The sequence below is a fragment of the Peromyscus eremicus genome, chromosome 6 (assembly GCF_949786415.1).
Source record: "Peromyscus eremicus chromosome 6, PerEre_H2_v1, whole genome shotgun sequence".
In the NCBI taxonomy this organism is placed as follows: domain Eukaryota; kingdom Metazoa; phylum Chordata; class Mammalia; order Rodentia; family Cricetidae; genus Peromyscus; species Peromyscus eremicus.
This window is the reverse complement of record NC_081421.1, coordinates 129035877-129049099: the sequence shown is the minus strand read 5'-3', so window position 1 is coordinate 129049099 and position 13223 is coordinate 129035877. Positions and strand designations below refer to the sequence as shown.

Sequence of the window (13223 nt, the reverse complement as noted above, 5' to 3'; positions counted from 1 at the left end):
TGATGCTGTGTGCTAGTTATAAATCTGGGCTTATACGTGCTTGGCTTTTCCAATGCTTAACTCTACTTGTAAATCTTCTGAGGTCTCCTCCCTCCCAATACCTGCACTGAACTCCAAAGACATTCTCACTATAAAAATTATTAAATTTTAAAATTATTAAATACCAAAGATAGGAAACTTCTAAGATGTAATGAAGCTGGTAATATATTATTCCATTTTCTAACATTAGCAGTCACTTAAGAGTCTTATTTACTGCTATTTTACTCATCTAAAGATAGAATATAATCTAAAAAAAATGCTGATGATGTAGAAAATGTGTGATGGAGTCAGACCAGCCCCACAAGGTTGAATAGAAGTCAAGCCCCACTCCTCACATCAACAGCAGTTCCCTGGGCAGCTCAACACTCACTGTACTGCATTTGTTTTTTATGAAGCTTGTACCATGGAGTAGCTTGGTGAACATGCTTTCTGAAGTCATTTTTATGTTAAATTTCTTTTTATAAACTTCTAGGTTGAAATAAACCTAAAACGATATCCAACTCCTTACCCAGAGGATTTAAAGAATATGGTAAAATCTGTTCAAAATCTGGTGGGTAAGCCAAGCCATGGAGTGCGTGTTGAGAACTCAAATCCAACAGCTAACACGGAGCAAACTGTGAAAGAAAAGTTTGAACACAAGTGGCCGGTGGCCCCAAAGGAGATTACAGTGGAGGTATTTGGAGGTTATTGGTAACTAACAGTGTGGTTTGATTTTTAGACTTCTGGGTGATGATGTTTCTTCTAAGTAGATCGCTTTAATAAACAAATTACACATTATTTCCTCAAATAAAAATGACTTTTTTTTTTAGATATGAGGGTTACATATAGTAAGTCAAAGATAGGTACCTCCCTCATGGCCAAAATGATTACTATGTCTTTAATGCATACAGTGGCTCATCAGCTACCAAGGCTAGCTAGGAATGTGTTATACCCATGAGAATGTTGGCCATCCCAAATCTTATCTGATCATTTGCTGGGGAAACTAATGGGGCTTTTTCATTCAGACAATCACAGTAAAATTCCTACTAAGTTTAGCATGTAAAAAATTTTTTAATGTTTTTCTGTTTGAGTTTCAGATTAAAAAATTTAAAAAAAAACAAAAACAAAAACAAAAACTCAGGCTTGTAGGATCTGACTATGAGAAGCTTGCTTCCTATGTTTGAGAATAAGCTACAAACTTAGTCTTATTGATTTGTATGGTCTGAAAAGAATTCAACTACATTATGCCACCTCAACTATCTCATCAATTCTTCAACTAATTAGCTGCATCTTTTACTTTCACTAGAAACACAGTTGGAGTGATCATGTCTGGTCCATATTCTCTAAAATCTAGATTGACAAAACTCTTTTACAAATCTGCATTTCAAATAATCTATTTGTGGTATTTGAACACCAGCTGTATATGTAGCACTGTGCTGAACACTGTGAGAGGAATAAAATAAATGAAAATGTGTCCTGGGTTCCCAAGCGATTCAAAGCTAAGCTGGAAAAACACATGAAGTGATCATATGATTTCTTGTTTTAAATTGGGGCTGAAACATATATTAAAAATGGCATTATTCCCTTAAAATAGGAATCAGTGAAGGACATTACAAACAGAGAGAAGACCTTGAGCAAAAAACAGCCATAGACACTTGGGAGGCTGAAACAGGAGGATGGCTGGGCATTCAAGGCCAGCCAAGGACACAAAGTGAAACCCTGTTGTAAAACCAGTTATAGGTTGCAAACGCACCTGAAAGAGGAGGACACTTTCACACCTGGAGTTTTAGAGGGCACACTAGCATACCTGAAGAAGTACATCTCAGCCTAGTTTTCTTTCCTTTGCCTTATTATTATCTCTGTGCTCCCTTTTCCCCATGATACCACACTCCCATCTAAGATACTAAAATAGTACACAGGACTGGAAGAAATATTTAGTAAGGGCACACTAAATACACACACACACACACACACACACACACACACACACACACACACACACACTTTGTATTTAAACTTCATGGAATCATATCTTATCTTTTGTAGCAATGTGGTATGAAAACCTAAAAGTGAGTAAATTCAGTACAAATATAAGAAGATTCTATAATTGCTTAATTTGGAAATTTGATATGTAAAAAGGGAGAAAAATATCTGTGGTCACAAATTTAATAATAACCCCATGGCAGATAAAATACAGCTAAAGTCTCCCATAAAGAGTCTCCAGATAAAGAACACGCCAAAAATAATACATCCAAAATTAAATTTTACATTTCTTCCCCAGACTTGTTCCCACTTCTGCACTAACCTTAATCTGATTTCACAACATTATCTACCAGCTCTTTGAGGCTGGAAATTGGGGTAATAATTCCTTCTTTCTATTCACTCTTTATCCCTTCCAAATAGTTTCCCAAACCTGCACATTTTCACTTGTGTTTCCTCAAGTCCATAACTCCATCAGCATTGCTACAAAGCCATTGTCTCCTTGCTTCACATTGTCCCCTGCCTCCTTGTTGCCTTGGCAACGCTTTTCCTAAAAAGAGTGCAAATCGAATCGTTTCCTTGGCAATAGCTTCTTAGTGCTGGGAGAAAAGCCCAAGGTTCTTCTTTAGCTGGAGAGGATACAGTGGAAGCTGACTTCCAACTTCATGTTCACTGTGTGACTTGCCCCATCCCTTTCTTAGGCTTCTTCAATCTGCTGACGTGATCGCTGTAAAAAGAAATTCCACTGGAGATTTCAATATTTCCTCTGAAATCGAGTCTCTGTATCTTCTTTTCCTTTTAGCTGACTGCAGACAGTCATCGTCCTCTTGAATACAACCAAATTAAGGGCCACACTGAACTTTATTCAGTGTTCTGATTTAAGTAGTGTGGACAACCAAGTATCTTACTAATCATGAAAACTTAGCATATATTACATATTTTTCATTTTTGTTTTTGATACAGGTTTCAATATTTTGATATTAGCCCAGACTGGCCACAGACTCAAGACCTTGCTGCCTCTGCTTCCTGAGGACTGGGGTTGCAAACCTGTACAACCATGTCTGATGGTATGTGTAGACTGTGCAGTAGAGACTTACACATAATAGAATCAGCTAGGTGATTTAGCGCCTTAACCAAGGGAGAAAAATGAAGAATTGAGGTAATCAAGACTGAAAAAAATAAAAGAGAAAGGCAGTACAAGGTACCTAATATGATTGTGCACTTGGAAAGTAAAGGCAGGAGGATTAGGAGTTCAAGATCATCCTTGGCTACACACTAAGTTCAAGGCTAGCTATGAGACCTTATCTCAAAAAGGCAAACCAAAAATGTAACTGCATTTCATAAACAGCCAAGTGAATGAGAAAGGAAAGCCATCCCTAGCTGACCTCTTCCCATGCTCTAAAGTCTTCACAGGCTATACTAAAGAACAGAGCCAGAGAGCCACAGGAACCAAGAGAGCTGATGACAAGAAGGTTTCTCCTTCCTTCATTTCCCTTCCAAATGCCCTCTGACATTTGTTTGCTCACTCCCCAGCTCTTTGCATGGCTAGCGTGCCCTCAGCCTTCAGATCTCAAAGGGTCACTCTGACCAGTCTAACCTTCCTGCTTTCTCTACTCTGTCACTCTGCTTATTTGCACTGGATGTAATGAGAACATTTATGATGATTTTATATATTACCTTCAGACAGTGTCAGAGGATAAGGGCCATTTATATCTTGTCTAGTGTATACAGATGATAATTCAAGTGGGGATTTTTCAACTTTGCACTCCTGCCAAAGCTATCAACTCCTAGTAAAAACCATACTCCAATTTTGAATGGTGACCTTTTGCTGGGCTAACAATACACTCTCCATACTGAACAACAAGCTGCATGCCCTTCAGCAGCTGCAGAATTCCAAATACACACCACATCCACTACAGTGGGTTGGGCTTCTGGGATGTGAAACACAGAGTGTAGGAATATCAAAAACATTTTCACTTAATGATATTTTCAACTTATGCTGGATTTATTGTATGTAACTACATCATAAGCTGGGGACACCCATATGCCCAGAGTCCACCACAGACAAGGCACACAAATATTTTTTGAATAACAATGATTAGTTAAATCTAGTGTTATAATCTGTCCTTCTGTCCCACTAGAAGTTCATGGAAATACGGGTGAATTTCTGGGTTTTTGTTGAATTGATTTATCTTTGTTGGCTGCCTTGTCTAGTCACTTTTCACTTGTGCATTGAGAAAATTCCTAGCATATTTATGCCCTCTATGTCTCAGTAATTTTTGTTATACTATCCATAGACTGAAATAATACTTAACATTCCCATAGAAGTAGCTAGGTGCAACTTAGTAAGTATATCCTCCTTTGAGGTCATTGGAAAGATAAAATGCATAGACTGGAAAGGAAAATGTTTTATCTTATTTTTATTTTTAAATAACCAAAGCGAAAATATTAAGATATATGCACCATCAGACACTGACCACGTTTTCTCAAAACTGGAAGTCATAGCAAACATGACAACCCTCAGATGTCATACACTAGCATTCAAATTTTGCTTTTTGATTATAGCAATCACCAAAATCCAGCTTCATGAGAACTGACACCAAGAATGTGCAACCAAATGTTGAAACCAAGTACAACAGTGATACAGCCATTCACAGCTGCCTGATTGATCTCAAGCACTGCTTCCCTGAAACACTCTCTACAACCCATAATATCCCTGTGAATTAGCAATGGCCTCCACAGGTGCCTCAGAACACAGTTTTGGAACCCTAGGGAAAGGCCTTTTAGTCTAGGAAGCAAGAACTGCTCTCATAGATCTTACTTGTTGCTGACCTAAGCAAGGGATCTGTGTCTGGGCAACAATGTCTTTACCTCTAAAAATCTAAGTGCTAAGAGATGCTATGGAGATGGACTAGGGTATCAATAGGTATTTATATAAACCTAGCACTTTGTACAGAAAAAGACTAGAATAAATGATCATTTCAGACCATTCCTCAAGAGAATAAAACTCCAATTCCTCCCCCATTCTCTTTAGCGTTCTGCATATTTCTATCTGGACACCTGCTCATTGTGTCTGCTGTAGTCAAAAATGATACAAACCTTTTTCATCCTGAGGAGACAGCCTATTTTCCCTCTACAGAGAAGCCATATCTTCTGCCGAATAATAGAAAACAGTCAACTGTCTCTGAAGTTTTCTCTTGTTGCCTTTATTAACTCTTGTCCTAGACTCTCAAAAGCTCAAAATTGAGCTTTTATTCTTAAGTTTTACCTTAGGATTCTCTTTCTCCATGTTATGAAGAGCCAAGATTTTGTCTAAATAAAGGAAAGATAATGGGATTTTAAAAAATGAAAGGACGTTTTACCCACCACCACCTCTACGTCTGTCTCCTCAGCAGGAGACACGTTTAGATGAACTTCTGATGGGCCACTTACCGAAGCTGATTGCTTGCCAGCAGCTTCCACTGTTTACTACCATGAAAATAGTCTCAGAACTTTTCTTTCCTCAATTTTTGAGCAGGATCAGAGACTTATAACCTAGTTGGATCATGCAGAGCCCTGGTCACAATTTTGAATAGCTGATGCATATAAACAAGACATCCTAAGTACTGAATGTGTAGAACATGAGGTAAAAGAAGTAAGGTTAACATTCTGTGCTGATATGACTGCCTGATTTGGTTCTTATGTCTCATTTTATTTTTTATCTTGCTGTTTCTTAAAAAATAATTCTTCTACTTTTATTAGGTGTCATTTAAAAATACCTCCTTTCTGAGTTGTTTCACACAAATAAGTTACCTTTATCTTCATATACTGAACATAAATTAGCACTAATTCTATTACCTATCACCTTCATCTGACAAATGTGTCAGATACAGGTCTGAGAATTACTTTGTCTTGCCCAAGGTACCTGATTAATAATTGATGAGGCAGAGACAGGATGGAGAGACAGCACCCTATGATTGACAAGTTGTCTTGTTCTTTGCAGAGAACTGCTTCTCCAGCTTGCATCTTCTTATAAACACATGCTTTTATTCTTTATTATACCACTTTAAAGTTTTACAGTACCTTTCTTGTGCTGAACTTTGAAATTCCATAGAAATGCAGATTTCTTTCTTCAACCCCAGGCTTTTAATTACCCCTTTGTCTTTAGGACCCCTTTTTAAATTGGATCCTTTGTTTCAGGTCCCTGATAGTCTCACTGGGGACCTCACACTGGAAGAGGGACTAGCTAAGTGGGAACCCAAGAGAACTACACTCCAGTCTTAGGTCTTTGTTAAGTGTTTTTGTGTGCCCCAGGTCCAGTAAAAGTGTTGAACTCAATGGTCATTCAATCTTCATCGACTGAAGCAAATATTCATTGAGAAGCAAATATTCTCATACACCCCCAAAATAAGTTTAAAAGATAAAATTTTAGCCAAAAATTAAAGGAACTGATGTATTTTCTGCAATACCAAAATCCTAAAGCTTGTCCCTTTGATTGTTTCTGTCTGTTCATTACACCAACCAAACACTAGACAAATCTTTCCAAATTCCTGATAATTTTTCTAAGTATATCCTTCTCTGATTCAACAAAACATTTCTACTGTGCTAGTTCAGTGCTACAAATTAACAAGATACTAACAAACAAACAAACAAAAACCCTGAATGTTCTTCTTTGAATTCAAATTATCATAAACAAGTTAAAAGACACAGCTGTTGTGTACAGAACGTGGGAATTGAGATTTTGCTTTTCTTAATGTTCTGATATCTGTTTAATTGGGAATTATCTGAATTCTAGAAATTAAAATTCATGGAAGTTTTGCACTGATGAGATGGCTCAGTGGTTGAAAACTCTGGCTGCTTCTGCAGAGGACCCAGGTTCAGTTCCCAGCACCCACATAGTGTTAACTCCTGCTCCCAGAAATCTAATGTCCTCTTCTGGCCTCCACAGGCACTGGTTGCTAGTAGTGGATTCCCATGCCTGCAGGCAAAACATCAACACATAAAATTAAATAAATTTTTAAAAGAGAGAGAGAGAAAGGAAATACATTTTAAAACTTGTGGGACTTTTATATTGTTTATTCTTCGTAGAGTTGTGTTCTTTACCACTGCCATTCAATTCACTCAATATTTGATACACGGTAGATCAAGTAGGTTGGAATGGGCATGAGAACACTAACTCAGGAAGGAGTCACAGCAGACCCACAATGACTGCCAACACAGCCACCTGGGACACAGCAGGGATTGGAGAGCAGGGGCCTGGGGCACAGGATTACTGGGCCATGAGCTGGATAATGTGTGTGTATGGGTGGAACTAAGATCCAACTGGTCTGCAATGGCCTTCTCACTTGGAACTCTCTAGAATTCTCATATCCAGAATATATGACTGTGAGCTCCACTGCCTGTGGAGGGTGCAGCATAGTTCAGCACTGTGTTGAAATGAGTACTGTTTCATCTCAATTAGATTGGGAATTCCCAGAAGACCATGTTGTGTCTTTCTGGGGAACCTCCACAGTTCTTTGCACAGTGCCAGGCATACACATAGCATCCAAAAATACATCTAATAAATAAATGAGTTCACATAAATTAGAAAAATAATTAGCACTCAATTAGAGATACACAGGGTTCTTTTCACAATGCCCTTTGGTGAATTAAACTCTAGGGCTGCATCTTTGAGTCTGAGCCAAATAAGATATTGCCATCTTGGTTAACCATTATTTAAATGTTTACTTTCCTTGTCCTGTATTATTATATCTCTCAGGATTCTTTTGTTCATCCAGCTAATGAAATGAGGATTGGGGAACTTCACCCTTCATTAGCTGAGACCCCTCTGTACCCACCCAAACTTGTTCTGCTAGGGAAGGACAAAAAAGGTAACATCGTGAAGCCGATGTGGAACTGTGACCGATGCATGTGCATGATAAATCACCACTTATACATTATGACATGCCGTAGTCTATAAGTACTCGCAGATGTGTGCTTCTGACATTAATCCATATGGAATCTGCTTTTCATACTTCTTTTGTATCCATCAGTGTTCGTAGCATTGTAACATGTTTCCCCTTTAAATTTCAGAATCAACTGATGAGTCTGAAGTTGACAAAACTCACTGTCTGAATAACAGTGTCTCCTCAGGCACCTACTCAGACTACTCGCCCTCCCAGGCTTCCTCGGCGTCCTCTAACACCCGCGTGAAAGTGGGGTCCTTGCAGACAACAGCTAAAGATGCGGTCCATAACTCTTTGTGGGGTAACAGGTGTGTTGAGAATTCCCCCTTCTATGTTCCCAAATGTTCATTTTCATCAACTTTGACAAAGTGGAATCTGCTTGATGTTGGAATTTGTGTTTGGCACATGAGTGGCACAGAAGACAGAAGATGCAGGTAAGCATGTGGGCTCAGTGGTACTTTGGTGGTACATGCTCCAGGGCCTGGCATCCATACAGGCACATCTCAGAGGAGATTAGGAGAAATCACAGTAGAAACTAAAAGCTTGAAAGTAAAATTTTTTGTTTGGCCATCTGAAGTTTATGAGACATGTGGGCATGTCACATCTAAAATAATATAAGAAGGGCTAGGTAGAAGTAGCTTAGCAGTGGAACTCAGTGTTTTGGGCCCGGGATTTATCCCCACTAACACAAGAAAGCAAAAATAGTGTGATAAATTAAGATATGTGGGCTGGAGAGACTGCTCAACAGTTAAGAACACTAGCTGCTCTTCCAGAGGACCTGGGTTCCATACCCAGCTCCCATCAACATGATGGCTCACAACAGTCTGTAACTACAGTTTTACGAGATCTGATGCCTTCTTTTGGTTTCCATGGGTACCAGACACTCACATGGTACACAGACATACACGCAGGCAAAACACTCATACACATAAAATAAAAATAAATTTTTACAAAAGGATATGTGTAAAATATTTTGTCTGCCACAGAGTAAATGCACATTCTGTCACATTGTCATTCTATCCTCACCTGAAGTCAAGATGTGTGTAAAGGCATTTACCCTTTCCCATGCACCTCCTCCTGCATTACTCCTATTCTATGTATGGAAGATACAAGAGCTTGAGGGAACCAGAAACAGTCATAGAAATTCAAAGAAAGCAAGGGAGGGTGAGAGAGGCTGAGAAAGGGTCGGAGAAGGTCAGAGAGAACCAAAGAGAGCAGGAAAGAACCAGTGAGGCTCAGAGAGGGTTAGAGAAGATCAGAGAAGGTCAGAGATGGTTAAAGAAGGTCAGGGAGAGCCAGGAAGAACCAGAGGAAGACAGGGAGGGCCAGAGGGAGACAGGGAGAGCCAGAGAGAACCAAAGAGAGCCAGGGAGAGCCAGAGGGTCAGAAAGAGCCAGAGAGGGTCAGAGAGAGCCAGGGAGAGACAGAAAGAACCAAAGAAGGTCAGAGAAGTTCACAGAACCTCAGAGGGAGCCAGAGAAGCAGGAAGAACTAAAGAGGGTCAGAGAGAGCCAGGGAGAACTTGAGAGAGCCAGAGGGAACCAGAGCAGGTCAGAGAGAGCACCAGAGGGAGTCAGGAAGAGTCAGGGAGAGCCAGAGAGGATTAGAGAGGGTCAGAGAAGGTCAGAGCAAGCCAGAGGGAGACAGGGAAAGATGGGAAGGTCCAGAGAGCCATCCATTCATTCACTAAGCAGCAACATGTCTGCCCTGTCTGAGGTCCCTGACCCCTCCTCTTTGGAATGTGTTAAGTTCTCTCAACTGGTAACTTGGACGTACTCTGAATTGGAAATTCCAGGGATGAGTAGTGGAAATCCCTTGCCAGCCCATCTTCAGGACCATGATTGAAAGAGCACTTATTTCATTCATTCACCCATTTAGCTAATATGTATCCTGATCCCAAAAAGGAGAAGACCTTTCTCTTCATGCTTGCACTCTATGGAAGGACCAAAGATAGTAAACAATGAATACATTGGGCCGTCAGTTTCCTAGTGTGCCAGAAGGCCATGGTTACTCAGAATATATGAAAGACAGAACAGGTTAAAGTGGGCTTTTTGGATGGTGCTTTAACGGTAAGCCAGGTGGAGATAAATGAGTTACACAAAGGTTGGTGGCATTCTCCTTATAGGAAGCTCACCTCTCCCTCTTGGTCATTTTTCTCCTTCTGCTTATGTTCACAGAATTGCACCACCTTTCCCACAGCCTCTGGATGCAAAGCCATTACTCAGCCAACGGGAGGCTGTTCCTCCAGGGAATCTCCCCCAGCGTCCTGACCGGCTGCCAATGAGTGATGCTTTCCCTGACAACTGGACCGATAGCTCCCACTACGATAACACGGGCTTTGTCTCAGAGGAAGCCGCAGCGGAGAATGCCAACAATAACCCTCTCCTAAGCGCCAAAGCTAGAAGCATACCTGCTCATGGGCGCAGGCCCTTAATCAGGCAAGACAGGATTGTTGGTGTTCCCCTGGAACTGGAGCAGTCCACACACAGACACACGCCAGAAACAGAAGTGCCTCCTTCCAATCCCTGGCAGAACTGGACCAGAACCCCCAGTCCATTTGAAGACAGGACTGCTTTTCCTTCCAAGTTAGAAACAACCCCTACTACCAGCCCCTTGCCTGAAAGAAAAGACCACATGAAGGAGCCTACAGAGACACCAGGTCCCTTTTCTCCAGGAGTGCCATGGGAGTATCACGATCCCACCCCCAACAGGAGTCTCGGTAATGTCTTTTCTCAAATCCACTGCCGCCCAGATTCATCTAAAGGTGTTATTGCAATTAGCAAAAGCACAGAGAGGCTCTCCCCACTCATGAAAGATATAAAGTCCAACAAGTTCAAAAAGTCTCAGAGTATTGATGAGATTGACATTGGTACCTACAAGGTTTATAACATTCCACTAGAAAACTATGCCTCTGGGAGTGATCACTTAGGAAGCCACGAGCGGCCAGACAAGTTGTTGGGACCAGAGCACGGCATGTCCAGTATGTCCAGGAGCCAGTCGGTACCCATGCTGGATGACGAGATGCTCATGTATGGAAGTAGTAAAGGGCCACCCCAACAGAAAGCATCTATGACTAAGAAGGTCTATCAGTTTGACCAAAGCTTCAATCCACAAGGAGCAGTGGAAGTTAAAGCAGAGAAGAGGATTCCACCCCCTTTTGCACACAATTCTGAGTATGTGCAGCAGCCCAGCAAAAACATCGCCAAGGATCTGGTCAGCCCCAGAGCCTATAGAGGTTACCCACCCATGGAGCAGATGTTCTCCTTTTCCCAGCCATCTGTTAATGAGGATGCCATGGTGAATGCTCAGTTCGCCAGCCAGGGGCCCAGAGCAGGCTTCCTAAGGAGGGCTGACTCCCTGGCCAGCTCCACTGAAATGGCCATGTTCAGAAGAGTCAGCGAGCCCCACGAGCTGACCCCTGGTGACAGGTATGGCCGAGCAGCCTATAGGGGAGGGCTGGAAGGCCAGAGCAGCATTTCAATGACTGATCCCCAGTTCCTCAAGAGGAATGGCAGGTATGAAGATGAGCACCCTTCATATCAAGAAGTGAAAGCGCAGGCGGGAAGTTTCCCCGCTAAAAACCTTACCCAGAGGAGGCCACTGTCTGCCAGGAGCTACAGCACAGAGAGTTACGGAGCCTCCCAAACAAGGCCAGTTTCAGCTAGGCCTACCATGGCAGCCCTCCTGGAAAAAATACCATCTGACTATAACCTGGGTAACTATGGTGACAAGCCGTCAGATAACAGTGATATAAAGACAAGGCCCACCCCTGTGAAGGGAGAGGAGAGCTGTGGTAAAATGCCGGCAGACTGGAGACAGCAGCTGCTTAGACATATAGAAGCTAGAAGGTTAGACAGGGTATGTCTGCGTTTCTCTGTAAGAATTCCCCTTCTGCCTTGGGTTTTCCTTTCCTGGTGTCTCTGAGCACATGTGGTGGTGCATGAGTTACAGGAATGATAGCTCCCGGAATTTTACTTGTATTTTGTGGGGGAGATAGATTGCAATAGTTTATTGTAGATATTTCTTAATGCTTTCTGAGAAGTCATAACTAGCAGGTGAATTACCTATCAAAGTAAGAAAGAATTTGACTCGATTATCTGGGATGGTGCTTCAATGTCTTTCTAGCCATGAAAGCAAGGCCGCCTCTCCTAGGACCCAAAACTCTTCCCTGGTGACCTAAAGAGTGTTATTTTTATTGAGTCTATAAAAAGTGAGTATTTCACCCTTTCCACATGGACTCACTTATATTAAACTCGGGCTTAATTTGTTTATAAAATTTGCACATAGCTACAGCTAAGGGACAACTGAAGTTATTACCTCTAATGAGCAATAACCTTCCCAGCAAGTAACAGAAAAATAAAATAAGCCAAGATTAAATGCCCTCTTGTACACTATTTTATTTGATTTAAAAAATCCTGACATTTAGAATATTGGCTTTTATGTAAAAAGAAATTCTACAATTCAAGTCAAGCTATAAACAACAAATGCAGATGGTGTCTCAAGAAAGACTACAAATTTAACAAATTAGTGTGTACAGTGTAGCAAAACAAGGAAATAAATCCCAAATTAATCCTAATTCAGTTAAAAATTGAGTCATAATACTGTGCGGAGTGAGCAGTGATCAGAGAGTTAAAAACAAAAACAAGAAAAAAATACAAAGCATGGAATTAGTTCTTGTTACCTGCTTGAATCTCTCTAAGAGAAACCAAGCATTTCATTTTCTAGAGCTTTTGCTCATCTGCATCATCACTCACTAAACCATGTGGCTCGCTGGGCAGTGGGAATGGCGCACGCCGTTAACCCCAGCACTCGGGAGGCAGAGCCAGGCGAATGTCTGTGAGTTCGAGGCCAGCCTGGACTACAGAGTGAGTTCCAGGAAAGACCAAAGCTACATGGAGAAACCCTGTCTCGAAAAAACAAAAACAAACAAGAAACCTTGTGGCTCTAGTTCAAAAGACTGTGTCCTCAAAGTCACTTCCAATTAAAGATTGCTTTGCAAAAATGAGGCCTCTCCCTCTCACATCGTCAAGTTAGGTACTCTGAGCAATAATATGCCATCAGAATGTTTCACTTGGTCATTTCAGTTTTATTTGATTCTCTGCTTTTATAAAGGCAAGGTCACCTTATTATGTATTTCTTTAATATTAAATTTGAGTTTTCAGCTTATTCTTTTAAAAATAATGACATAGGTTGTGTCTACACTACAAGGAAAGTTTTCCTAGGGAAAGAATGAATTAATAAATGTGGCTGTGGGTATTAGTTTCTCAACATGAAAATTGTCTCTGACTTGCAAAATACGTC

At 41.0% G+C, this 13223-nt stretch overlaps 1 protein-coding gene across 2 annotated transcripts in view; it reads left to right on the top strand.

The window, feature by feature from the left end:
- Positions 1–13223, top strand: part of Lrrc7 (leucine rich repeat containing 7) — a 364429-nt gene that overhangs the window by 287293 nt on the left and 63913 nt on the right. For both annotated transcript variants that reach the window (XM_059266515.1, XM_059266514.1), the window contains exons 17-20: positions 512–712; positions 7736–7847; positions 8050–8230; positions 10100–11780. In XM_059266515.1, coding sequence (XP_059122498.1) covers positions 512–712; positions 7736–7847; positions 8050–8230; positions 10100–11780 — 2175 coding nt within the window. The remainder of the gene's footprint in view (positions 1–511; positions 713–7735; positions 7848–8049; positions 8231–10099; positions 11781–13223) is intronic.